This window comes from Falco biarmicus, chromosome 5, assembly GCF_023638135.1.
Source record: "Falco biarmicus isolate bFalBia1 chromosome 5, bFalBia1.pri, whole genome shotgun sequence".
Lineage (NCBI taxonomy): Eukaryota > Metazoa > Chordata > Aves > Falconiformes > Falconidae > Falco > Falco biarmicus.
The window spans coordinates 41,621,672-41,642,573 of NC_079292.1; the positions used below are offsets into that span (position 1 = coordinate 41,621,672).

At 39.7% G+C, this 20,902-nt stretch overlaps 1 protein-coding gene across 2 annotated transcripts; it reads left to right on the top strand.

Moving 5' to 3' along the window:
- Positions 1 to 216: 216 nt before the first annotated feature.
- On the top strand, positions 217 to 19,556 carry TWF1 (twinfilin actin binding protein 1). 2 transcript variants are annotated; one of them, XR_008822408.1, is made up of 10 exons: positions 217 to 418; positions 3,721 to 3,798; positions 6,302 to 6,480; positions 7,735 to 7,830; positions 10,413 to 10,517; positions 13,627 to 13,752; positions 13,918 to 14,068; positions 14,484 to 14,605; positions 16,298 to 16,950; positions 16,987 to 19,556. XR_008822408.1 is itself a non-coding variant. In XM_056342170.1 (9 exons), exons 1-9 carry the CDS (start codon positions 394 to 396, stop codon positions 16,463 to 16,465), a joined length of 1,050 nt encoding a protein of 349 aa, XP_056198145.1. In that variant the 5' UTR covers positions 217 to 393; the 3' UTR covers positions 16,466 to 17,069. The 2 variants fall into 2 exon arrangements, 1 of the variants encoding a protein (XP_056198145.1); XM_056342170.1 differs by having other exon boundaries at positions 16,298 to 17,069.
- Positions 19,557 to 20,902: the final 1,346 nt, after the last annotated feature.

Genomic DNA, 20,902 nt, shown 5'->3' on the forward strand with positions numbered 1-20,902 from the left:
ACACGCAGCCCCGTGGGCCGCCCGTCCCTTTCCGCCAGGGAGGCCGGCCACAGGCCGCGGGGCGGCCGGTGAAGAGGGCGACGGCCCGGACAGGGCTGCCCCGCGTCCCCGTTGTGCAGCACCCAGAGGAGCCGCCCGGGGGCGCCGCAGGGGGGCGGGCAGAGGAGAGGTGCGGCGCCGGGCGGCCCCGCGGAGCGGCCCGGCGGGGGCTCCGCTGTAGGGGGCAGCAGCGCTGCCCGCGGCCGGGGCCCTGGGGCCGGCCCGGGCCGGCGGGGCCCGGAAGGCGCTGCGCTCCCTCCCGGCCGCTGAGTGGCGGCGGCGCGTCACGTGTGCGCGGCCGGGCTGGGACGCGGCAGACGGCGCTGCCCCGAGCGCGGCGAGCGGCGGTGCGACATGTCCCACCAGACCGGCATCCAAGGTACCGCGCGGCTCCCCCCGCGGGCGCGGACCGCCGCCCCCCGCCGCGCCCCGCGGTGCCCACCTGCCCTCCGGCCAGCCCGGCCCTCCTTCCCTCCTCTCCCCGCGCCGGCCGGCCGGGCGCAGCGCCCTTCCCCGCCGGTCGGGCTAGGGCGCGGTGGGCGTTGTGGCCGTTTAACGGGCCGTTCGCGGCGGCGTTTTCTCCCCTGCCGCGCTCTTTGTTCGCTGCTGGAGGAGCCCGTCCTTTTCGGCGAGGGTTGGCGGGGGGGTGGCGAGCTCAGCGCGGGGAAGCCGCTGCTGGCTTCGTCCCCGGGCGGCCGCCGCTCCCCTGGGTCGACCCCGGAGGCTCGCCCCCGCTCAGGCGAAGAGGTGCCGGGCTTATCCGCACGGCTGACCGCGCCTGTCCGCCTCGGAGCGGCAGGGAGCCTGCCGGGCAGAGCTGCTCACCGCAGAAGCCCATCGATGGCGAGGAGGCCACCCCCTTGGCTCGGGTAACTTCCCCGAGCGCAGGTTGTCCCGCTGCGGCGGGGTGAGCCGTGAGGGGGAGCCGGGGCTGCGGCGGCTCCCGGGGCACCTCCCGCCCCAAGGAGGAGCTGTCGCCTGCCCGGGGTCGGCGCAGCGGGGGCCGGGATGGGTCGGACAGCACCGGGAATGGCGAGGGGCGCTGCCCCCTGCCTTGCAGTGGGAGCCCTGAGGAGAACCGGGAGCCTCGGGCTAGGGAAGCCCACTAAAAAGCCCATCACTGGAGGCGCAAAGGAGACAAGGGGGACGGGGCCCCGTCCCCTCCCGCCCCGATGCTTCCAGGGCTTGGAGGGTACGAGGAGCAATTAGAGGAAGGCAGTGTGTTGTTACTCAGCGTTACCGGCCCCCCCCCCCCCCCCCCCCCCCCCGGAATCATGGAATTGCTAAGCAAGGATTACACTGCAGGATTACGGGGGTGTGTCGGGTTCTGCTGTCTCTGTTTCCGCAGCCTGCTTGTTCGGTGACTAGTATCATGTACTTTGCCTGCTTTCCCGTATCTATTGTTGAAGGTGACTTTTGTCCCAGCCACAGCAGCTCTTTATTGCTCTCTTGTTCCCTTCTTTGCCCGCTGGCAGCACCTGGTCTGCACCTTTCATCTCACTTCGCTTCCTACCCCAGCACGCCCATCTTTGCTCTTTTCTTGCTCCTTCTTTTTTTAAGTTCTTCTCAGGCTGGGGATGCATGTGGGATAACAGTTGTCCCCAGTCTGGGAAAAAAGCTATAGTGGCTCTTGATTCCCTTGTTGTCTGTTCTGGCAATGCTGGAGGGAGGAGCAGAAGAATATCCTGTTGCTTGCCACAAGCAAGAAGAGTGGCTAAGCCTCTTCTGCTGCTCTCCTTGGCTCTGAGAATCTTTTGTCCTCTGGGGAGAGCTGTGGAGAACTCGGCAGCTTTCCTGCGCAGATCCTGCCCCGGCAGGCGCTAATCAGGAGCCCTGTTTGCAGCAAACCATCCGCTTCTGCAATTTGGAAGAGAAGTAGCACTTGTTGTGCCATTGCTGGCTTTAGCTACAAACGGGCTACTGTCAGTCATAAACAATCGCAAGATTTGGCAGCATGGGCTGCTCTTTTCTGGAAGCAGAAATGAAGTCATGGGGACAGCGATATGTACCAGGCAGTTGCTAAAAGGACTGGGCTTTCAAACAGGCCAGTGCAGATAAATAGTGTAGGAAGTTGCAGAATGCATTGAGCTGTGGGGAAAAACCACTAGAATATGTTCACAGTCTTCTAAATAATTTTAAAATTATAATCCCTGTAAAATATTTGTGAAATAAACCCAAATTTTAAGTTGGTAGGTCTCTGCTATGCAGGAAGTTTAAGTAGAAAATAATATCACTCTGTTGTGAATTTTAAAACCTTTATGCGGAAGAAAAGCATAGGTCATTTGATAGTGAGATGTTTTCAGAAATGTCTTGTCTCAGTTTTACTTCAGGACCTGTCACAGTTCTGGTATTGGTGCAGGGACTGCTGTATTTTGGTCTTGTTTTGGTGTACAGGGTTGAAACAAGAGAATAAAGAACAAAAAGATGATGAAGAGGACAAAAAATGGTCCTGGGGGAACCAGAAAGTCTAGAAAGAGGCACAACGTTTGCACGCTGAATGGAATGATGAGGACTGGCAGAGATGATTAGAAAAGTTGGCAGCAAATTACAGCAAGGGTCTGCACTGATTAGTGGGAAGATGCTGAGATGAAGCTGAGGTTGGACTGGCACAGTTCAGTTTGCTTAACATCCCCCTTTTCCCTCCCATGCCATTTGGACTTTCAGAACGGGCCTGGGCATCTCTTCAAGGGGCATAAATTTACAGTGTTTTGAGTATGTGCAGTCATGTTGCTGGATACCATCTGACCATCTGTTCAGTTGGCCTCAACCTGACTATAAATAATCCATTTTATTTGTTTCATGGCTGGATGTTTGTTTTGCTGATACTGTGCTGTGGGATTACTTTAAAGGACCAGCTTGCAGTAAATGCTTCTCAATAAATGCTGTGCAACCCCCAGTCTACAGTATAATTAAACTGATTTGCGCTCGGATTATTTAGCAAAGCAGAGCCGTTGAGATAAGAATGATCTTCACATGACTGAAGCACAGTTTTTCAGTGTGCTTAGAGAAGTGGGTCTGTCGTGTTTACCGTGTTGTGTCAATGTGAATTGTGGACATTTGAAAATATGTTTAGTTACTTCTTTGTAAATTCATTATAAAGCTATCCTGTTGTGATAGGTCGAGGTTTGAACAATGTTATCGGGTTAGATACAAAGAGATAAGATCATATGAAAGACAAGCAACGGGTGGCAGCTGGCCTTCACTGGTATTCTTCAGAATACCGGTGTCCGCCGGAAAGACCGGTACTTCTGCCAGACAAGCTCTAATATTTTCCTGGCAGGTGTAATGTTTCTGTCTAAAAGGTTGTACTAAGCCTGCAGATTTCATGAAGCTATTGTCATCTGAGATGCGTCATATTTTTACTGTGTTGCTGTGTTAACTCTGAAATCTGAGAGTGATGATGTGATGTCACCCTTAATTTTCACAATGTTGAAAATCATGCAGTATGCTAGAAAGCAGGGCTATTTTGTAATGTTGCCGGTCATCTTTTTGTGGCATGCTGGTGACTGGAACAGTATGCAGCATAGACGGAACATCGCTCCCATGTTCCTTTTTCAGTCCAGCTTTGTAGTGAAGGGTCAGTTGTATGCTTTTCCAGTGTTGTTCTTACCTTCGTGAATATTCTTTGTCCTAGGAAAGTGAAATGTGTTCATTTGATTACTTTTGTTTTCTCTTTTTCAGCTAGTGGAAGTGTTAAAGACACCTTTGTTGGAGCCAGAAATGGACAGTACAGGCTTTTAAAAATAGTCATTGACAATGGTTAGTCAAAGTTTAATCTTTTTCTCTGATACTTTTAGATATTTTCCTGGTTGTTTTAATGACCTACATGTACAATTGTTTAAAAAACAAAACTCTACAAGAGTTAATGTTACTAAGGTCTTTCATATACTGAAGGTAAGATTTATGTTTTGGTGATGCTGTGCTTTTCAGTATGGTACTACTGTATTTTTGGATTTGAATTTTTCTTCCAAATGTCATTTCACATTTTACCAAGAGCTGCTGTGTATTTCATACAGATAATACAAATGAGCTTACTCTTACCTTCTTACTAAAGAAAACAGAGGAAAAAAAGTCCACACCTGTGTAATTTTTGACACTTCAGTTACTTTCATTAGACAGAGATTCTTACACAGAAGCTCGTCACTTTAGATGAAGTATAAATGTTATTTGCCTTTTATATTGGGATCGGCTGCAGTAGAAAGTCCTATTAAAGCAGATGTTTAAGTAGTAATCTAGCTACATAGAAAATACCTTTAAAAGTCTGTAACTTTGTACAAATTTTCAAAGCTAAAACTGTTCCTTAAATCTCACATATATGTACAAATATAAAATTATGTAATTTCTTGCAGAACTTGATTTTAGTCTTTGAACTTCTTGGCAAGTAATCAAGGCTGCAAACATTGCAAGGTAGAATGCATCATGATTATTATTTTTTTTTTAATAGCAATGCTGGTTGATTGTATGAGACTTGATGGTTTAGTCCATCTTTTCAAGTGCATCAAATGCACACCTTGGGTTTTTTTGGTTTTTCCAGACTTCGTGCATTTACAGTACACTGAAATACCTGTTAGCTGTGTAAGATACATGTATGTACATGTACATACATACTTTTATTGTGAGGTAAATTACCTCCCGTTCAGCTTCTTTGTGTCTGCTTTTCCTAGGAAGTCTTCTGACTTTAATGTTGCTTTTCTTAAGGAAGTGGCAGTAGTAATATTATAGGCAGGTCACTGTGGTAAAGTCTCACTAGAACAAGCTAGCAAATGCTGGCATACCATTGAATTTTTTTTTCCCCCATTACGCAAGGTAAAACGATATGGTTTTGTGTGTATGCTACTTTATATATGAAATGAAGCCTAGAAATAAGATACAAAGGGAAGATGTTATTTTTTTTCTTTTGTGTGTGAATGTGTGTGTATATATATGTGTTTTGTCTCTATGTAGAATCAGAATCCAGTCTTTGATACTATTTTCCACAGTTCAAAAAGAAACCTCTAAAACTCCCAGAATACTGGAAGAGAGACAGTTGCCTCATCTGTCTGCAGGAGCTTTCAGCAACTGCCCTTAATCAGCACGTGATAGTAAAATTGGGTTCTGCTAGTCTGTGTTAATAAGAGAAGAGGTTTGCTGCTGGGCAGTAGAGTTCCTGTGATTGTACTTTTCTATCTTAAATCCAAGTGAGTGTGAAGCCACCTAGAACTCAGAACTGGCAAGTACATTCTGAATACGCACGTGTAAGTGGACAACTACAGCTACTTTACATCTAATTCAGAGAAGGGCCAAACATCCTTTCCCTGAACTGTTCATGTTCTGTGACGTACTGTGGTAGAGTGCCTTGCTCTGAAAGTTTTGCTGTAGAGGCATTTGTGTACTGTCATGCTTTCATCTGAAGTGTTAGAATTTAGGTCCTAGACTTTCAAGAGGTATTTTATATACTAGTTACTGTGATGGTCCTTAAACTGTTGTAGGATCCCATTTAAACCAGGTATTTCTGTTTTGATTGTAGGGGCTTGTATTTATTGGGAAGCTGATAAATGTTTTGAAAGACACTATGCTAATACTTCCTTTTGGAAGCTGAGATGTGATTTATAAGTAAGAGAAAAATCTTGTTGCTATAGCTGTTCACGTTATCAAATCTCATCTGAAGTACTATATACAGGCTTAAGCCAATTATACATAATAAACAACTTCAGTCATTTAAAGAGACCGTAATTATGAAGCTGTATTAGAAAGAAGTTTATCTACTTACATAGTCAAGTTAAAGTGATTGGTGCAAACGTACTCATTCATTCCAAACTCTTTTCACTGTATAACTGAATTATAGACTCCTTATAATGGGAACAAACACTAATATGTTATAGCAAGAGCATCAGTAATTCTAAGTCTAACATTTAAAACCTTACTCTCGTCTTGTTTCTACTTAATATTCCAATTTAAAAATTAACTGGCAGAAGACAGTTTTTATTTCTCTTCACGCTAAAACCGCATCAGTCTTATCCCTTCAGATCAAAGAAGTTGATGACAACCAGCACATTACTTCTCACCTATTTATATTTAGATTAAAGTAAGTTAGGGTTTTAACATACACAGTTTTTGTAGGAATTCAGCCACTTTCACACTGACTGTTCTTGACTTCCATTCTTGAGGATATAATGATGAAAAGACGAAGCGTCTGATTAAAACTGTTCATTGTAATTGCTAATTTTGAAAAACAGTATTAGCTGCATTGTTGGTAACCTGTAGCTTTGGTTATTGGTTATAGAGCAGCTTGTTGTGGGATCCTCTAGGCGGCCAGTTGGATCATGGGAAAAGGATTACGATTCCTTTGTCCTTCCCCTTCTTGAAGACAAGCAGCCATGTTATATATTATACAGATTAGATTCTCAGAATGCTCAAGGATATGAATGGATCTTCATTGCGTGGTCACCTGATCACTCTCCTGTAAGTAACAGTCGTCAGACTTCATGTTAATGATTTTTCAACAGTGCCGTTTGATCTGAATCCTAGATATGAAGGAAAAGGGTTTGAGGAATTAAGCATTCCCCAACTTTCCCTTCACTTTCCCCCAAGAAAACTAAGAAAAGATCTTTCTTGAAGCTGATCGAGGAGCAGTATCAGTGGGTCTAGATGGAGTACAGCTGATGCAATTTCTTTCTAGCCTGAGTGGAGGGATCAAGACAGTGGTTTTGCCCTATTTGTTTGTCTATTTTTCTGTCAATATTTCATGAAAATTCATGGAAGAATATAGGACAGAAATCTCAGTGGGTGTTATCTAGAGAGAAAGATTATAGCCTGAGCTCAAGCTGTTTATTCTGTTTGGCTTCCTGGCTGCCCAGCTGGCAGTCATGGATCTGCGACCTGCCACAGAATATACTGTTTTTGTATATAGTCAGTAGTTAGAGAACGTGGGACAGAACTGAGGTTAGAGTTAAGGATTCCTAGGAGAAACTAAGATACTGTGTACAGGTTCTGGGAATGTGAGATAAGACAGAAAGTAAAGCTGTTCCAATATTCCTACTACTTTCACTAGAATTAGGAAATAGTAAGACACCAAGAGCTGGAGTGCATAGAAGAGATTAGGTGGAAAAGGTGAGGTATTGTGGTGAGGATGGTGTGACAGTGAAATAAGGTGGGAAGAGAGAGGAGTAAGTATGTGACTATCTTAGATACAAGTTGATGGGGAGCAAACATTATTAGATCTTCTACTTCCAGAAAATTTCATTTTTCCACTCCGTAGTTAAACCAAAATTATCTGGAGTCACTATCAAATAAAAAATAATAATGAGTTATTTGCAGTCTGCTCATACTCTGTGTGTTGTATCCATTAGTACACAGATCAGTGACAAAAGATTTTAACAGTTGTGGGTTTTCCCATTTAAAATTAGTAAAGATTATGTTGAGGGTTTTTAGAAAAAGCTCATACTCTTACTAAAGCTGCAATTTAGTTCTGGAATTAATTTGATAATATTGCCTAGTATCCTGCCCTTGAGAATTTAATAGCATGTGTTAGTATTGTGATCCAGAGCTCACTGCAGGTATTAAGAATTACACCTTCATAATACAGTTTCAACACTTCAATATTTGTTCAAGAAAGGTGTTAATGGCATTGGTACACCAACATGCTAGATCCTCTGTCTACACCAAAGAAAAAAAAAAGAACCCAAACTAAAACAACACTGTTTTGTAATATGCTAGGTTCGTCAAAAAATGTTGTATGCAGCAACCCGAGCAACACTCAAGAAAGAATTTGGAGGTGGTCATATTAAGGATGAAGTATTTGGAACAGTACAGGTATGTTTTCCTTTTTGAAGTCCACACATTGATTTTACATACTAAATACAGTAGCTGATGTCACTGGAATGAATTTATGTTTCCGCTCCTTTTTGATTAAGGAGAAAAAGAATTAAAAGCTATGTGTATTAGTCCAATGTTAAAATGTGATTGCTGTCATTTGAACAGGAAACTAAGTATATTTGACAACTTCAGGCTAAGAAGTCCTTGTTTCAAATGGTTATGAAATCTAATCTAAGAATAATAGGAGGATCTCTTAATCTCACTGCATGCATGTGAATCCTTTAAAAGCTGGAACGGTAACTTTCAGGCCAGTTGTTATACACAAGCCATTTTGGATGTATGGTTCTGGATCAGAAGTGGGATAGAAGACCAATCTGTAAGCTGTCAACATCTGAAAACAAATGTTTTTGTCTTAAACCAAATACTGAGCTGTGTGTACCATAAAATGTAACTCAAGTCTGTGGCTGCCATCTTAACCTATGGAAACAGAATTTTAGTAGCTACTGAGTTGTTCAATGGAAATTCTAGTAGTTGACTGTTCACTAATGGTAAGGTAATTGGAAGGTGCATGTGTGAAGTCTCACAAGCTTCTGAGGGACGTTGAAAATCCTGCAATTGCTGTGCACATAAGGAAATATGAGGCTATTGCATTACCTTTGTGTCTTTGGGATTGTGATGTCTCTCTACTTGTCAGGCAGTCATCAGACAGTCTTGACTTTTTAATCCATTGCCAGTTTTAAAAAAATGCAAGTTAGAGTTCTCGAAGACACAGAATTTCTATAGCTTTCATTACAACTGATAATTACTTAAAGATTCAAATTATCATTTGCCTTTTCCTCCTTCAGCAAAGACAGAGGGACCACAGCAGATATCTTCTGTTTAGCCTGTTAATTAGTTCATCATACGCACAAATCTGAACCAGAGCACTGCCACTATTGATACAGGGAGCTGCTGCTGAAGGAAGGGAAGGAGCTGGAGGTTTGTGGACAAGTAGAAAATACTGCAGTAGGGAAAAAGCTGTGGAAGAGACACAGGCTGTTTTGGCAGGCGCACAAGTCTATAAGGAAGTGAGGGTTGTAATTCTGCTGCTCACTGAGTAAATAGTTTGTTATATTCAGCAATAACCTGTGATGGAGGCTTCATTATCCTAACACACTAACAAACCTTTGTGGAGAAGTTGTATTCTAGAGAAACAGATAATCGAGTTGCTGAAAGGGTTTACTGGTAGAGGTCATGTTATTTTTTTTCTTGCCCATTCAATCAACTAATCTCTTACTGCCACTTGCACCAAACCATTAGCAGTCTGTGTAATACGCAGAATTTGCATCTAGCCCTACAACTCAGGCCAAATCTGAGCTTCCTTCTCAGTTGTAAGGAAGGAGCATTACATTTGTCTATTACTATTATTTCAGTATGCTTGGGGCACTTAGAAGATAAAGTCAATGTAACTCACTTTTTCCAAGTTCATTATGTTACAGGTTAACGTATCTCTAAATTGTTGGTTTCAGTGTCTTTATAAACTTCTTCATAGTAGCTGTCCTCTCATGTTCATCTCTGCAAAAATTACAGGTTCTTTGAGGTACTCAAGTCACAAACCTCACTCAGAATCTTGGTCGTCAGCATCCAGTGGGTTACTCTGTCTTTATTTTGTTAGACACAAGGATGGTTTAGTTGCAACCAACTCTGTTATCCTGGTGGAACTTGGTTATGCCTCCACCTGCTACTTCACAGAGGTATTAACCTCAATACCTCTAGGCTTCTGAAACAAGACATAATGGAATATTGATACTAGAAATTGTGTTTGGGAAAGTCTGTCTGTTTCAGAAAGGGAAGAGCTAAGAAGGAGCTTTCTCTTGCTCCTCTGAACTTGAGGATAAAATCATATTCATATGATTGCATGAAGTCCTGCCCTTTTCTGAGTGACCACCTTAATAATAAAACCACAGTAGTACTTGCCTCTGTTATCAACCTCTTTGGAGAGGGCCAGAACTGACACAGAGTAATAACAAATTTCCCAAAGTCATTATCAGAATTCATCACTTCTGTGACACTGCATCCTAAACTACTTGGAGTATCATGTGCTTACTGCCTGTCCTGAGGTAGCATTTTTGTCTCCTTTTAGGTAGAAAATATCAATAAGCTACCAGTCTGAGCACGCCAATTTTATAAGAAAATAGATTTTTTTAAAAAAACCTATTTATTACAATTTTTATTGTTAATTAGAATTAAGTAATTTTGTTATTTATAAGAATTGTGGCAGTTCTGTGAGGTTTTGTCCAAGAACGCTGAATAACTTCATGCACACAGTCTTCATTAATGATGATTTTTGAATTGGCAATGTAATTGGGGACTGATTCTAGAAATGCTGCCCGTGGTGCAATTCGGTACAAGAGCAGCCCAGTGAACCCTGCTGTACAGGAAAATAAGCTGAATTTGCAAATGCACCTACACTTGTAATCCATTCAAATAAAATGACCATAACTGTGTGGGAGGTAACTGCTTTTTTTATGTTGCATAGAACATCTTTGAAGAAAACTTTTGCTATCCAAAAATGATCAGTATTGATACTGTGCTTCCAGGATGATGTTTCACTGAATGGATATAAAAAATATTTGATATCACAGTCCTCCCCTGCACCTCTGACTGCAGCAGAAGAGGAACTTCGACAAATAAAGATTAATGAGGTACCTACAATGTCTTTGAGCATGGGTGGGAAACTGAGTACAGACAGAGTTACAAACATATTGTAGGGAAGAAAACCTGGCAGAACAGAAAATGGAAAGTCCGAGTGGATGAGAATGTAAATTTATTTCTCAATGACTTGAGACTGCAGGATGGTGATGGCTGGAGTTGAAGTGGCATGATCTTGCTGAGTTTGCAAGGCCTAGTGTCTGAGTCAGGGGCCTCGCAACTGCAGACCTTAATTATTGCGACTTTGGCCCGTAATGTGCTTTTACTTTTACTATCACTGGGTGTGTTTCACTGTGAAGAGTGACTGAGCCCTGCACAGTCTGCCCAGAGAGGTTGCGGAGCCTCCATCTTGGAGATACTCAAAAGCTGTCTGGACAGATAGGTGGGCAACTGGCTGTAGGTGGCCCTGCTTGAGCAGGGGGGTTGGACAATATGACCTCTGGAGGTTCCTTCCAACCTCTACCATTCTGTGATTGCCACATACATTTCCCATGGTGGCAGAAACTGTAGAGAAAACACAAAGTAGCAACTGTTGCAGTGAATGATTGCCGGGAGTATTTCAGCAGCCTTGCTCCTGGAGGAAATGTACTTAGCTTCCAGCACTAGTGCAATTGTCTTTTAAGACTGAGAGGAAGTGAATGGAATTCCAATAAAAATAAAATAGAAATCCAGAAAAAGTATCTAGTCCTTTTATAAAAGACTGATTTGCTTTTGCTGCATATGCTTTATAGAAAAACCTCTAATAAATGCCTTTAACCAAATAATTTGATGATTGCCAGCTAGCTAGTGAGTGAAAAGTTTCGGAGGATTCTTTTCTGACATTTCCTTCACTTGATCACTGTTTGTGTTCAGACATGTGTTAAAATGGGTCATGTGCTGATCTTATTAGTTGTTTAGGCTTGGTACACGTGAACTGTGTTTTGTTTGCTGGTATTCAGCTGCAGAAACAACAGTGTTAAACGCATCTCTGTATCTTCTCTTAAGTTTTCACTCTGCTGTGCTTTTTGCTACAACTTTATTGATATTTTTTTTTTTCTCAGTGACGTCTTTTGTATTTTCCATGTCTAATTTGATTAATCCATTGTAGAAATGCATTCATCATCATCAGACACTGCATTTTACTTGGACAGCTTTAAAAAAAAAAACCAACCCGCTAATGAATGTAAAACCTCTGTGGTATCAGTGATCACTTCTGGTATTAGTATTATCTCTTATGTACGACATACATTGTGTTTAACAGCTGATTCATGCAGACTAGAACTTTACATGCTATTATGAAACTTCAGCAGCAATAGCTGTGCTTTTCAGAGATATGTAAACTGTAGATTGCTGCCATTTTGGCTTTGTTTGAAGCATCTTGCAATACATTAACTTATGATTTCTGTCTTCATTGTTTCCACCATTATGAAGACTGTCATTAGACTCAGAAAACGAAAAGCTTCTGATTAAAAAAAAAAATTTCAAATTTGAGGTTTCCATATGTATATTTTTTCATAATTACATTAAGAAGTATTTTACTGGGTTAGATCAAAGGATCATCTCGTCTGCTGTCAGGTCCCTGAGTGAACAACAGCAGAAATCTAGGAAGGGTGTAAAAGCCAGGGGTTTTTTCTCCTCTTGCATATGTTACTTTACATTTATTCACAGGATATTTCATCTGCCATTTTATCTGCTACTAAGCAGCCATCACTAACAGATCTTACAGTATGAATTTAAATATTTTTAAGTGACTTCGGTGTTTTGTTTTGTTTTAATGGTCTGAAATATGCTGCAGCATGGACTAATAGATTTTTTCATTTTCTTAAATCTTGAGGTATGCTGGTTTACTTTCTTCCCTTGCCTGTCCCCACACTTCACAGATTGCTTTTATGTTTGGTTTTTTTCTACTTGTATTGTAATATGTTTTGTATAGTATGGTATTTTACTATGGTTTATTATTTTTGTGATGTCTGTGTTTATTAGTAGGCTTTTATGCAGATATATTTTGCAGATAATTTTTCTATAACCTTCTTCATAAATTTACCTATCTTTATACAAAAGTAAGCTCTTCCACCTGCTTTCTTCTCCTCTTTCCTTGTTGCTGACAAGCAGTTCCTTAAAATGTGGAGTGTAATTTAGTGTTGCCCGAAGTATCTTTGGTTTTTATTTTTTATCAGTTTGCTTCATATTTCATTAGCATCACTTTTTAATTAGAGCTGACCATCTTCTAGTTAATAGATCTGAGAACAGCACTTTCCATTTGGTACACTTTTCTGACTTTTGCTGCTTCATAACCAATGTTAAATGTATTTGTGAAATTATAAAAGCAAGTCAGTATATTCAAAAGCTAATAGACAGCAAGGTCAGGGTTTAAAATAACTGTTCTTTTCTCTCAAATAATTTGTGACTACTGTAACTGAATTATGAGCAATTGTCTAGCTTGCAGTTACCCTGGATTTTCTTTTACTGTGTGTTAGATCTCCTAGAAGTGAAAAATTAAGATTTTGTTAGTTTGGTTTTTGTGCTTTCTTTTGTGTATAGGCTTTTGGGGTGAGGGTGTTGAAGCAGGAGGGAGGGTAGTTGTTTGCTTTTCCTTCAAGAAGATACGCTTGTCTCATAAGATATAATTTCTCTCTTCCTCCAAGAATTTTGACTCCCTAGAAATGACATCTGTATGTTTTGATCTAAAATTTTTGAAGATACAACAGAGTTCATAAGCAATATTGTCAGTTCAAAAGTATAACACAGCATATGAAAATTAAGCTCTCTCCTCCTGGCTTACTGTATCTTTATACCAGAATTTAACTGGGAGCTTCTTCTCTGGCACTTGAGCCAGTTTTCCCTGGATTGATTCTGTTGGCTTTGCAGAGCTAGCCATTTCAGAGGTACGAACCTGTTCCCAGGTTAGGAACCAACATGACCTGTAAATTAAAAAATCCAAATCTGTGGTATATGGGGATGATGGTTTAGGGTATTTTATTCTTGAAATAGCTACTGCTTACTCCGAGTGTAACCATATGCAATGCATTGTTAGTTATAATAGATGCATTGTTAGTTATAATATGAAACCAAATGAATGCTTGCAAAAGTTTCTGTTTACATCTCAGTTGACTTGCGTTCCAGGTACAGACAGACGTTGGTGTAGATAGCAAGCATCAAACATTGCAAGGAGTAGCATTCCCCATTGCTAAAGAAGCTATTCAAGCTTTGGAGAAATTGAAAAATAAGAAACTCAATTATGTACAACTGGCAAGTATAAAATACTTTAACTTTTTTAATAGTGAGTATAAAATAGATTACCCACACATCAATGTACACTGATAAATTATTAATTCAGTTTTATTTTTCTATCTTGTCATGTTCTCTGGTTTTCTTTCTGTGTATTAACTGTATTCAGGTTTGCTTTGTTAACAGCAAATTGATATGAAAAATGAAACAATTATTTTGGCCAACACACTTCATACTGAACTTAAGGACTTGCCAAAAAGAATTCCAAAGGATGCTGCGCGTTACCACTTTTTCTTATATAAGCATGCCCATGAAGGAGACTATTTGGAATCCATAGGTATGAGAAAATTTCCCAATATGAATTGTCATTGGCTTGTTTCAAGTACTTTAGTAATTTTAAGGCAGAGAGAAAGACGTGTCATAAAAGTTATGTCTGTCGGCATGATCATAAATTTCAGAGTTGTCGTGTTGTGAAACTGACTTCTGAAGAGTCCTTATGTTTAGAAAGCAGCGAGCTATCCCTTTTGATTATGAACACCCATAAATCAGTCGTCATGTGAAAACAAAGATACTGGCCATTTGCTCATCCCCCATTTGAAATGAAATGCTTAAGCAAAAAAGATCCAGAATTGTTACATTTTTCCCTTTCAGACTGCATAGTTGATTTGCAGTGCACCTCTGCTGTAAATGATTTTATGATACAGGTTTTGATGGAATGTAGTTACGGTCTGATTTGTGTTTTTTTCCTGCAGTTTTCATCTACTCTATGCCAGGGTATACCTGTAGTATAAGAGAACGAATGCTCTACTCTAGTTGCAAAAGCCCACTGTTAGAAATTGTAGAAGGACAGTTGTGGATGCAGATAATTAGAAAGGTAAGTGCGCTGGGTATACCGGTATTTTCTCCATCCCTCTGTACCCTTCTTAATATCTAATTGTAACTGTCTCTTCCACCACCTTCTCTTAAACTATAAAAAGTGTTATGTAACTCTTAAAGTTTGTCCTGAACAAGAAATACTTCTTAATAAAGCTCCAGATATAAAGTCATGGAAGCTTTTCTCTGGTTCATAATTTCTACACTTTCATAGCTTTAACAAACATATCCTTGTGCATCAAGGGAGTGTTTGAGAGTACTCTGAAAGACTATTTAGAACTAATGTGATTTCTTACTAAAAGGCATGTCATATTTTGGACCACAACACATCGCTGTTGTTGAACAGTAAGTTCTTTTAAAGCCAAGGTTATTTAAGGATTTTCAAAATAATTTCAAGCTGCAGTTCTGGAACTTAAAACTGCTATCTTAGGAGTTCTTGATGGGGCAGAGAAGGATTTGCAAGTAAGCTGATCTTTTGATGCTGTGTTGGTTTTACTACTATGCAGTAGTGTTGCTTCTCACTTCCAGAGTAGGTACCACAAGAACAGTCCATTTGTGGAATATGTGACCTACGGTTACATTCTTAACACTTGTGCTGTAAATGTAGAAAAACTTTGAGGCTTTGTTTCTGTGGGGATTATTTCTACCTAAAAAATAGCGGAGTTAATATGAACCATTTTTACGGAGGTGTCATGAATGAAGTAATTATTACTATGTGGTTTTATATGTAATTATTTCTCATAAATTTTCTTTCTACAATGAAATAAATACATCATGTGACTTCTGAAATTCCCATCAACATATTTCTGAAGGATGTATTTGTAACAGCAATACCGTGGCTGGCCAGTCTGTCAAGTGCTGTGGTTTGCAGGCCATGAAGTGTTGAATGCTTAGCAGAGCAGGGCCAAAACATTTCTCTGAATTCTAAATCTCTGCAATTCAAAACAGTGGAGTTTGGCTTGAGAATAGTATTTTCTTTCCATGCAGGTTTATATGCTTAAATCTTAAAAACCACCCCCCCCCCCCTTTTGTTCATTAAACTGACTTTTGCTTTTCCCTGGCTTGAATACTTGCTGAGCTGCAGTAGCCACCTAATCATATAAGCTGTTCATACTCTTCCCCTTTTATCTCAAACGACAACAGTATATATGCACATTTCTTTTACAATTAGTGTTTAAAGCACATTTTAGTGAAAAAATGTAATTCTTAAAACGTGGAGGTTACATTGGGTCAATGGAAAGTTTTTATTTTAGAGGGAAGAATAAAGAAAGGAAATTGTAGTTTGGAAAGATCCGCATGCTGCTCTCTTGTATTTTCTTAAGGAAGTTCCTTTACAGATAAGTACTTGTTTCCACGTGGAATGTGTGCTCTTAGTATGAACATGTACGCTGTGCTAAAGCTTGGGACAGAAGTTTCTTGGCATATGTACTGTGTAGTTGTGCTTATATTTCAGGAAAAATTATTAAGTCAGATCACACTTAATACTGGTAAGAATATACTGAATTCTCAGGAAAAACTATCCAGAATTGCTCAGGGCATTAGGCACAAGTTGGAGAACATTTCATGCTAGACTCTGAACATTACTGCACATACGGTTTTGATATCATATTGAGAGCTTCAGCAAAATTTCAAAATGTTTTAAAATATGTCTTTAAGATGAATATGATAAATGTTGCATTTTTGTTTTTCCCAGATTGAAATAGATAATGGTGATGAGTTAACTGCTGACTTCCTATATGAAGAGGTTCATCCGAAACAACATGCTTACAAACAAAGTTTTGCTAAACCAAAAGGTCCTGCAGGGAAGAGAGGAATACGAAGACTGATTAGAGGTCCAGCAGAGACTGAAACTAGTGATTAGAAACTGTTTTTTTCATTTGTTATAAAGTATTACAGTAAGAAATTAAATTCTGGCTTTTGGTAATGAACTGAAATCATTCCATTCATAGATACTAGGGGGGGAAAAAGGCTCTTTTTACACTTCTCTCTTCTAACCTCAGCACTTTTTATATTGTTACATGATTATATTTGTTGACCATGTTCTGTGACATGTGGAAGAGCTAATTGTTTTAAAGCTAGAAGAGGAAATCTAAGCTAGTGTCCTTTTATTTTATTAGAATCCATTATTCAAAGCTATACATGTGATCATAAACTTTGCAGACATAAGACTATTAAGCCCATATATTCTGTGGGTAAGTTGTACCTGTATGCCTAGATAACAAACCTGTATTCTTACGAGTAGCCTATTGAAACCCGTAAGACTTGTCATGTGAGAAGAGCTGAAGGACTACATAGCACTGTCTCTGAAAAATCCTTTATTTTTCCTTGTAGCTCTTACAGTAGAAGGTTTTCTTCTGGTTTTTGTAGCTCTTACAGTAGAAGGTTTTCTTCTGGTTTTGACATGACACATTGTTGGGTTTTGTTGTTGTTTGGTTTGGTTTTGGTTGTTAGGGTGTTTTTTTTTTTTAATAAAAAAGATAAACTAGAATTAGTTATCCATCAATTAATCTAAGTGTTCAGGAATACCTGGATATTTTCCCACACAAAAGCATGGTCATTTCAAATTTACAACTAATTTTGTGGGATTTTCTTTTAAAGAAATTTGACATAAAATCACTGTAGCTTTTCCAGACTTCTATACCACTTGTAAGCCTTACATATTAAGCACTGAATGACCAAGTAAAAGGTGATTAATAGTGCATGAGTTTGAGTATACTCAGTAGATTATGGAGCTGCTTTCAAAGCAATATGCTTAAAGTTTCTAATAAATAATTGATTATCTGTGCATTTGGATCTAAAACTGTGTAAGAATTGAAATAGACTTGTTTCATAATAGTGAGTTATTTTTGAGATCCCAATATGTTTCCCAATATGTTTACAGTATCAACTGCAATTTTAATTTTCAAGGTATTCTGAAAATGACTTTTCCTAAATGTTTGAACTTTAATAGTAACTTAAATCTGTAACAAAATCCAACTAGGTCTTGAATAACTGCTGGCAGCAGCACCTGGTTAGGATTTTGTCTTCCCCCCCTGCCCCCGCTGCTTCCCTTTTCCAAAATACTAAAATCAGCCAGAAGAGTTTAAACTTTATTGAACCACGAGTAATGCATCTAATATGAAAAGGAAAAATAGATGATTTTAGTAAGTGGATTAAACAAGAATTAGATGTGGCAATCAAGTATTGGATGACCTTAAATATTTAAAATTGTGTAATGAGTCAAATACTAGTGGATAGATTATATTCCCCAGTTGGGGACTTGCTTTTTAGTGTCTTGTATGTGAGCTTTGTGGGTTTTGAATTTTTAGTTTTTAAAGCTATATGGGAGTTGCTAGTCTTTGAGTTCACTGCATAGTATCATAGGTGCTGGGTGTACACATTTTGTAGCTGGATCACGTGTTTACCTGGTGGAAGATAGATTTTAACCTAGTAAGGAGATAATGCTTTGACACTACTAGTTCCTGATAAAATTTGTTTTATCTATTATTTTGATTGAAGATACTAGCTTGTTATTGACATCTGAGATTGCACTATGTAATATGAAGATTGCAAGAGTTGTTGGGTTTACTGTGTTTTTTTATATGCAGTATAAATTTGACACCTCAGCTTTTTTCATTTAATCTTATACACTACATCAATCCAGTTGAATCGCTCTTGATCCTTAGCTAATCTCCTGCTTGCCCTTAGCTAGTGGTTTTTTTCTGCTTCTTGCCTTCTTTCTCTAGGGCAAGGAGCCAGTCCTTGAAGTGTTTCTTCTATGTACTACCTGTCAGGCAAGTGTCGTTGTTTTTCAAACATGGTTAATGTGTGTGCTGCTCACTGCAGGCTGTGATTAAGTGTATTTTTAGTTGAACTCTGAATCTTTTCAGCACACCTAATTCACTTTGGGGTGTGGTTTGTTTTTGTTTTGTTAAGGAAAACCTTTGAGTATAGCATAATTAAAAATTACTGCTAGAGGGGTTTTTGTTTGAATTCAGTATTCCTGCCCATGCTTCAGCCATACCAAGAGTGCACATACATTTTTAGACTTATACGAGTCAGTAAAGAAGTTCAGATTTTTAATACCAGATGTTTAAATAATTAAGTTGGACGTGATATGGTTATGTGCATATTGTGTTTTGGGTTGGTTTTTTTTTCCTAATCCTGCCCTAGGCAGGTGAGGATAAGAGGTAGAAAGCTTAATGTGGAGGATGATGAGAGCTGGTTAAGTGATTATGTGAGGGCATTTATAATGAACTGCTTTAGAGTTCGGCCCAAGCCAAACATTGTAAGTCATCTTACTTGAAAATATTCCATGTGGGTATACAAACCCCTGGCCAGCCAGCAGAGTGTCCTGTCCTGAGCACATCTCCCCCTTGCCTTTCCCCTAAAAGAGAATTGTATGAAGTCTTGCACTGCGACTGCCTCTCCAGGCCTCTTGTAGCTATTCTCCTAATAAAGCAATAAGAAGTATCTGATCTTTTTGTAAGATCTATCACGTTTACATCTGCGTAGTTGCCTCACATAACATTACTACTGTTAATGAATGTTCGGAGCCAGCACAAAACAAGGACATTAATGAAAGTTATTCCTTTAACTGTCTGTGGTAATCTAATAATTGAAAGTGTCCATTCAAATTGTTGTTGGACTTCATAAAGCCCAAAAGCAATGCAGCTGCTTGCAGTTAACTCACAAGCTATTAAATAGTTAATATGACAGGTAACTATTTTCTAGATGTTTATGTTGCAAGGTAGTAGGGAGAATTTGATCTCTTAAAACACTCCTGTCCCAGGTTTGTTAAAAATAATCAAGGTAATGATTACTCTATTACTTGGATAAACACACTGCAAATAAAGGAAACTTCTGATTTATGGTCTTATGTATTCAATGAAAGCCACCTTCAGATGCTAAAATTAACTAAGTTTACCTTATATATTTTGTAATTTACTTTATAATTAAAGGTTGATGCTTTAGTTTGGTGTTGTCTGGTGTCTCTTTAACAAAGATCTATATTATAAGATCATGATGTATAAGTAATAGGCAGTTCCTGCAAGATTAGAAAGCAGTGCAGAAAAAGTGATTTGCAGGATCTAAGAAACAGAATTCCTGGCTTTTGCTACTGGAGGAAAATCAGTATGTTAGAAACAGCTACTTTCCTGTTGCCTTATGGAAGCAGAAGAGAGGCAGGATCCAAGTGTGTTCATCTCTTGAGGTTTTATGCTTTCAATAGTAAGGCCCTTCAAAAAGTTCTTCTGTCCTTTTAAAATGCTGTAGTTGATTAGTAATTTAACAGTTTTGTTACTTGCTCAGCATGAAGCAGTATAATTAAACTACTCAAATGATGTTCCATTAATGTTTTTGTTGTTTTTTTTTTTTTCTAAATTGAAAGTAGTTTGCTTGAGGACTTCCTATTGCCCTCAAAATTCATGCTGAAAAGAATATTTAATGGTTTGGCTTTTAACTGTCCTGGCAACACATCCCCATGGGAAAATTGGTGATGTGGCAATTTTGTAGTTGAAAGAAGGAAATTTGAAGATGTATTGAACTAGGATTTAAGAGAATAATATTGGTGAAAGTACTATATTGGAACAAAGCTATTGCTCCTCTTCCTCTTGTAGGAAGGGAAGAGTAGTGAATAGGCTAGGTGGCCTCTATGTGGCCATGAATATCAGAAGCAGTTTTATTTGCCTTTTGGACAGTGGGTGTTAAATAAAACTCAGCTGACTAGCCTAATATAAAGATGAGGTAATTCTTCCCATTTAAGTAAGATGAAATACTATGGCTGGTAAAAGGTGTGTTGGCTAAAAAAGGCAACGGATCAAAGAAAATTTGATGGAGGCTTAATAATGAAGACCTCACATACTTTTCAATGTTAATGAGCTGCAAACTGCCAAAGCCATGATACTCCAATGCAGTATGTCTACCTACATGTCCTGTACTTGCATTCTTTCCTCAGCAGCCACTAATGGCTCTTGTCCGCAGGGCTGTGCACACACTTCTAGTCTGACAGAACAGCTGTTCTGTTACCTCCTGCTGCAGCCATGGCGAGGACTGTTGTCCTTTGTAAGAGGTTTCCTTAACAGCAATTTTCTTCGGCTTAATAGCATCTGGTTTTATCTTGCTGCTTTCTAGAGTCTCAGTTGCAATTGTAATAAATCACTTTTGCTATTTAGCATCACAAGAATGGTTTGGGTTGGAAGGAACCTTAAAGATCATCTAGTTCCAACCCCCTGCCATGGGCAGGGACACCTTCCACTAGACCGGGTTGCTCAAAGCCCCATCCAGCCTGGCCTTGAACACTTCCAGGGGGGAGCATCCA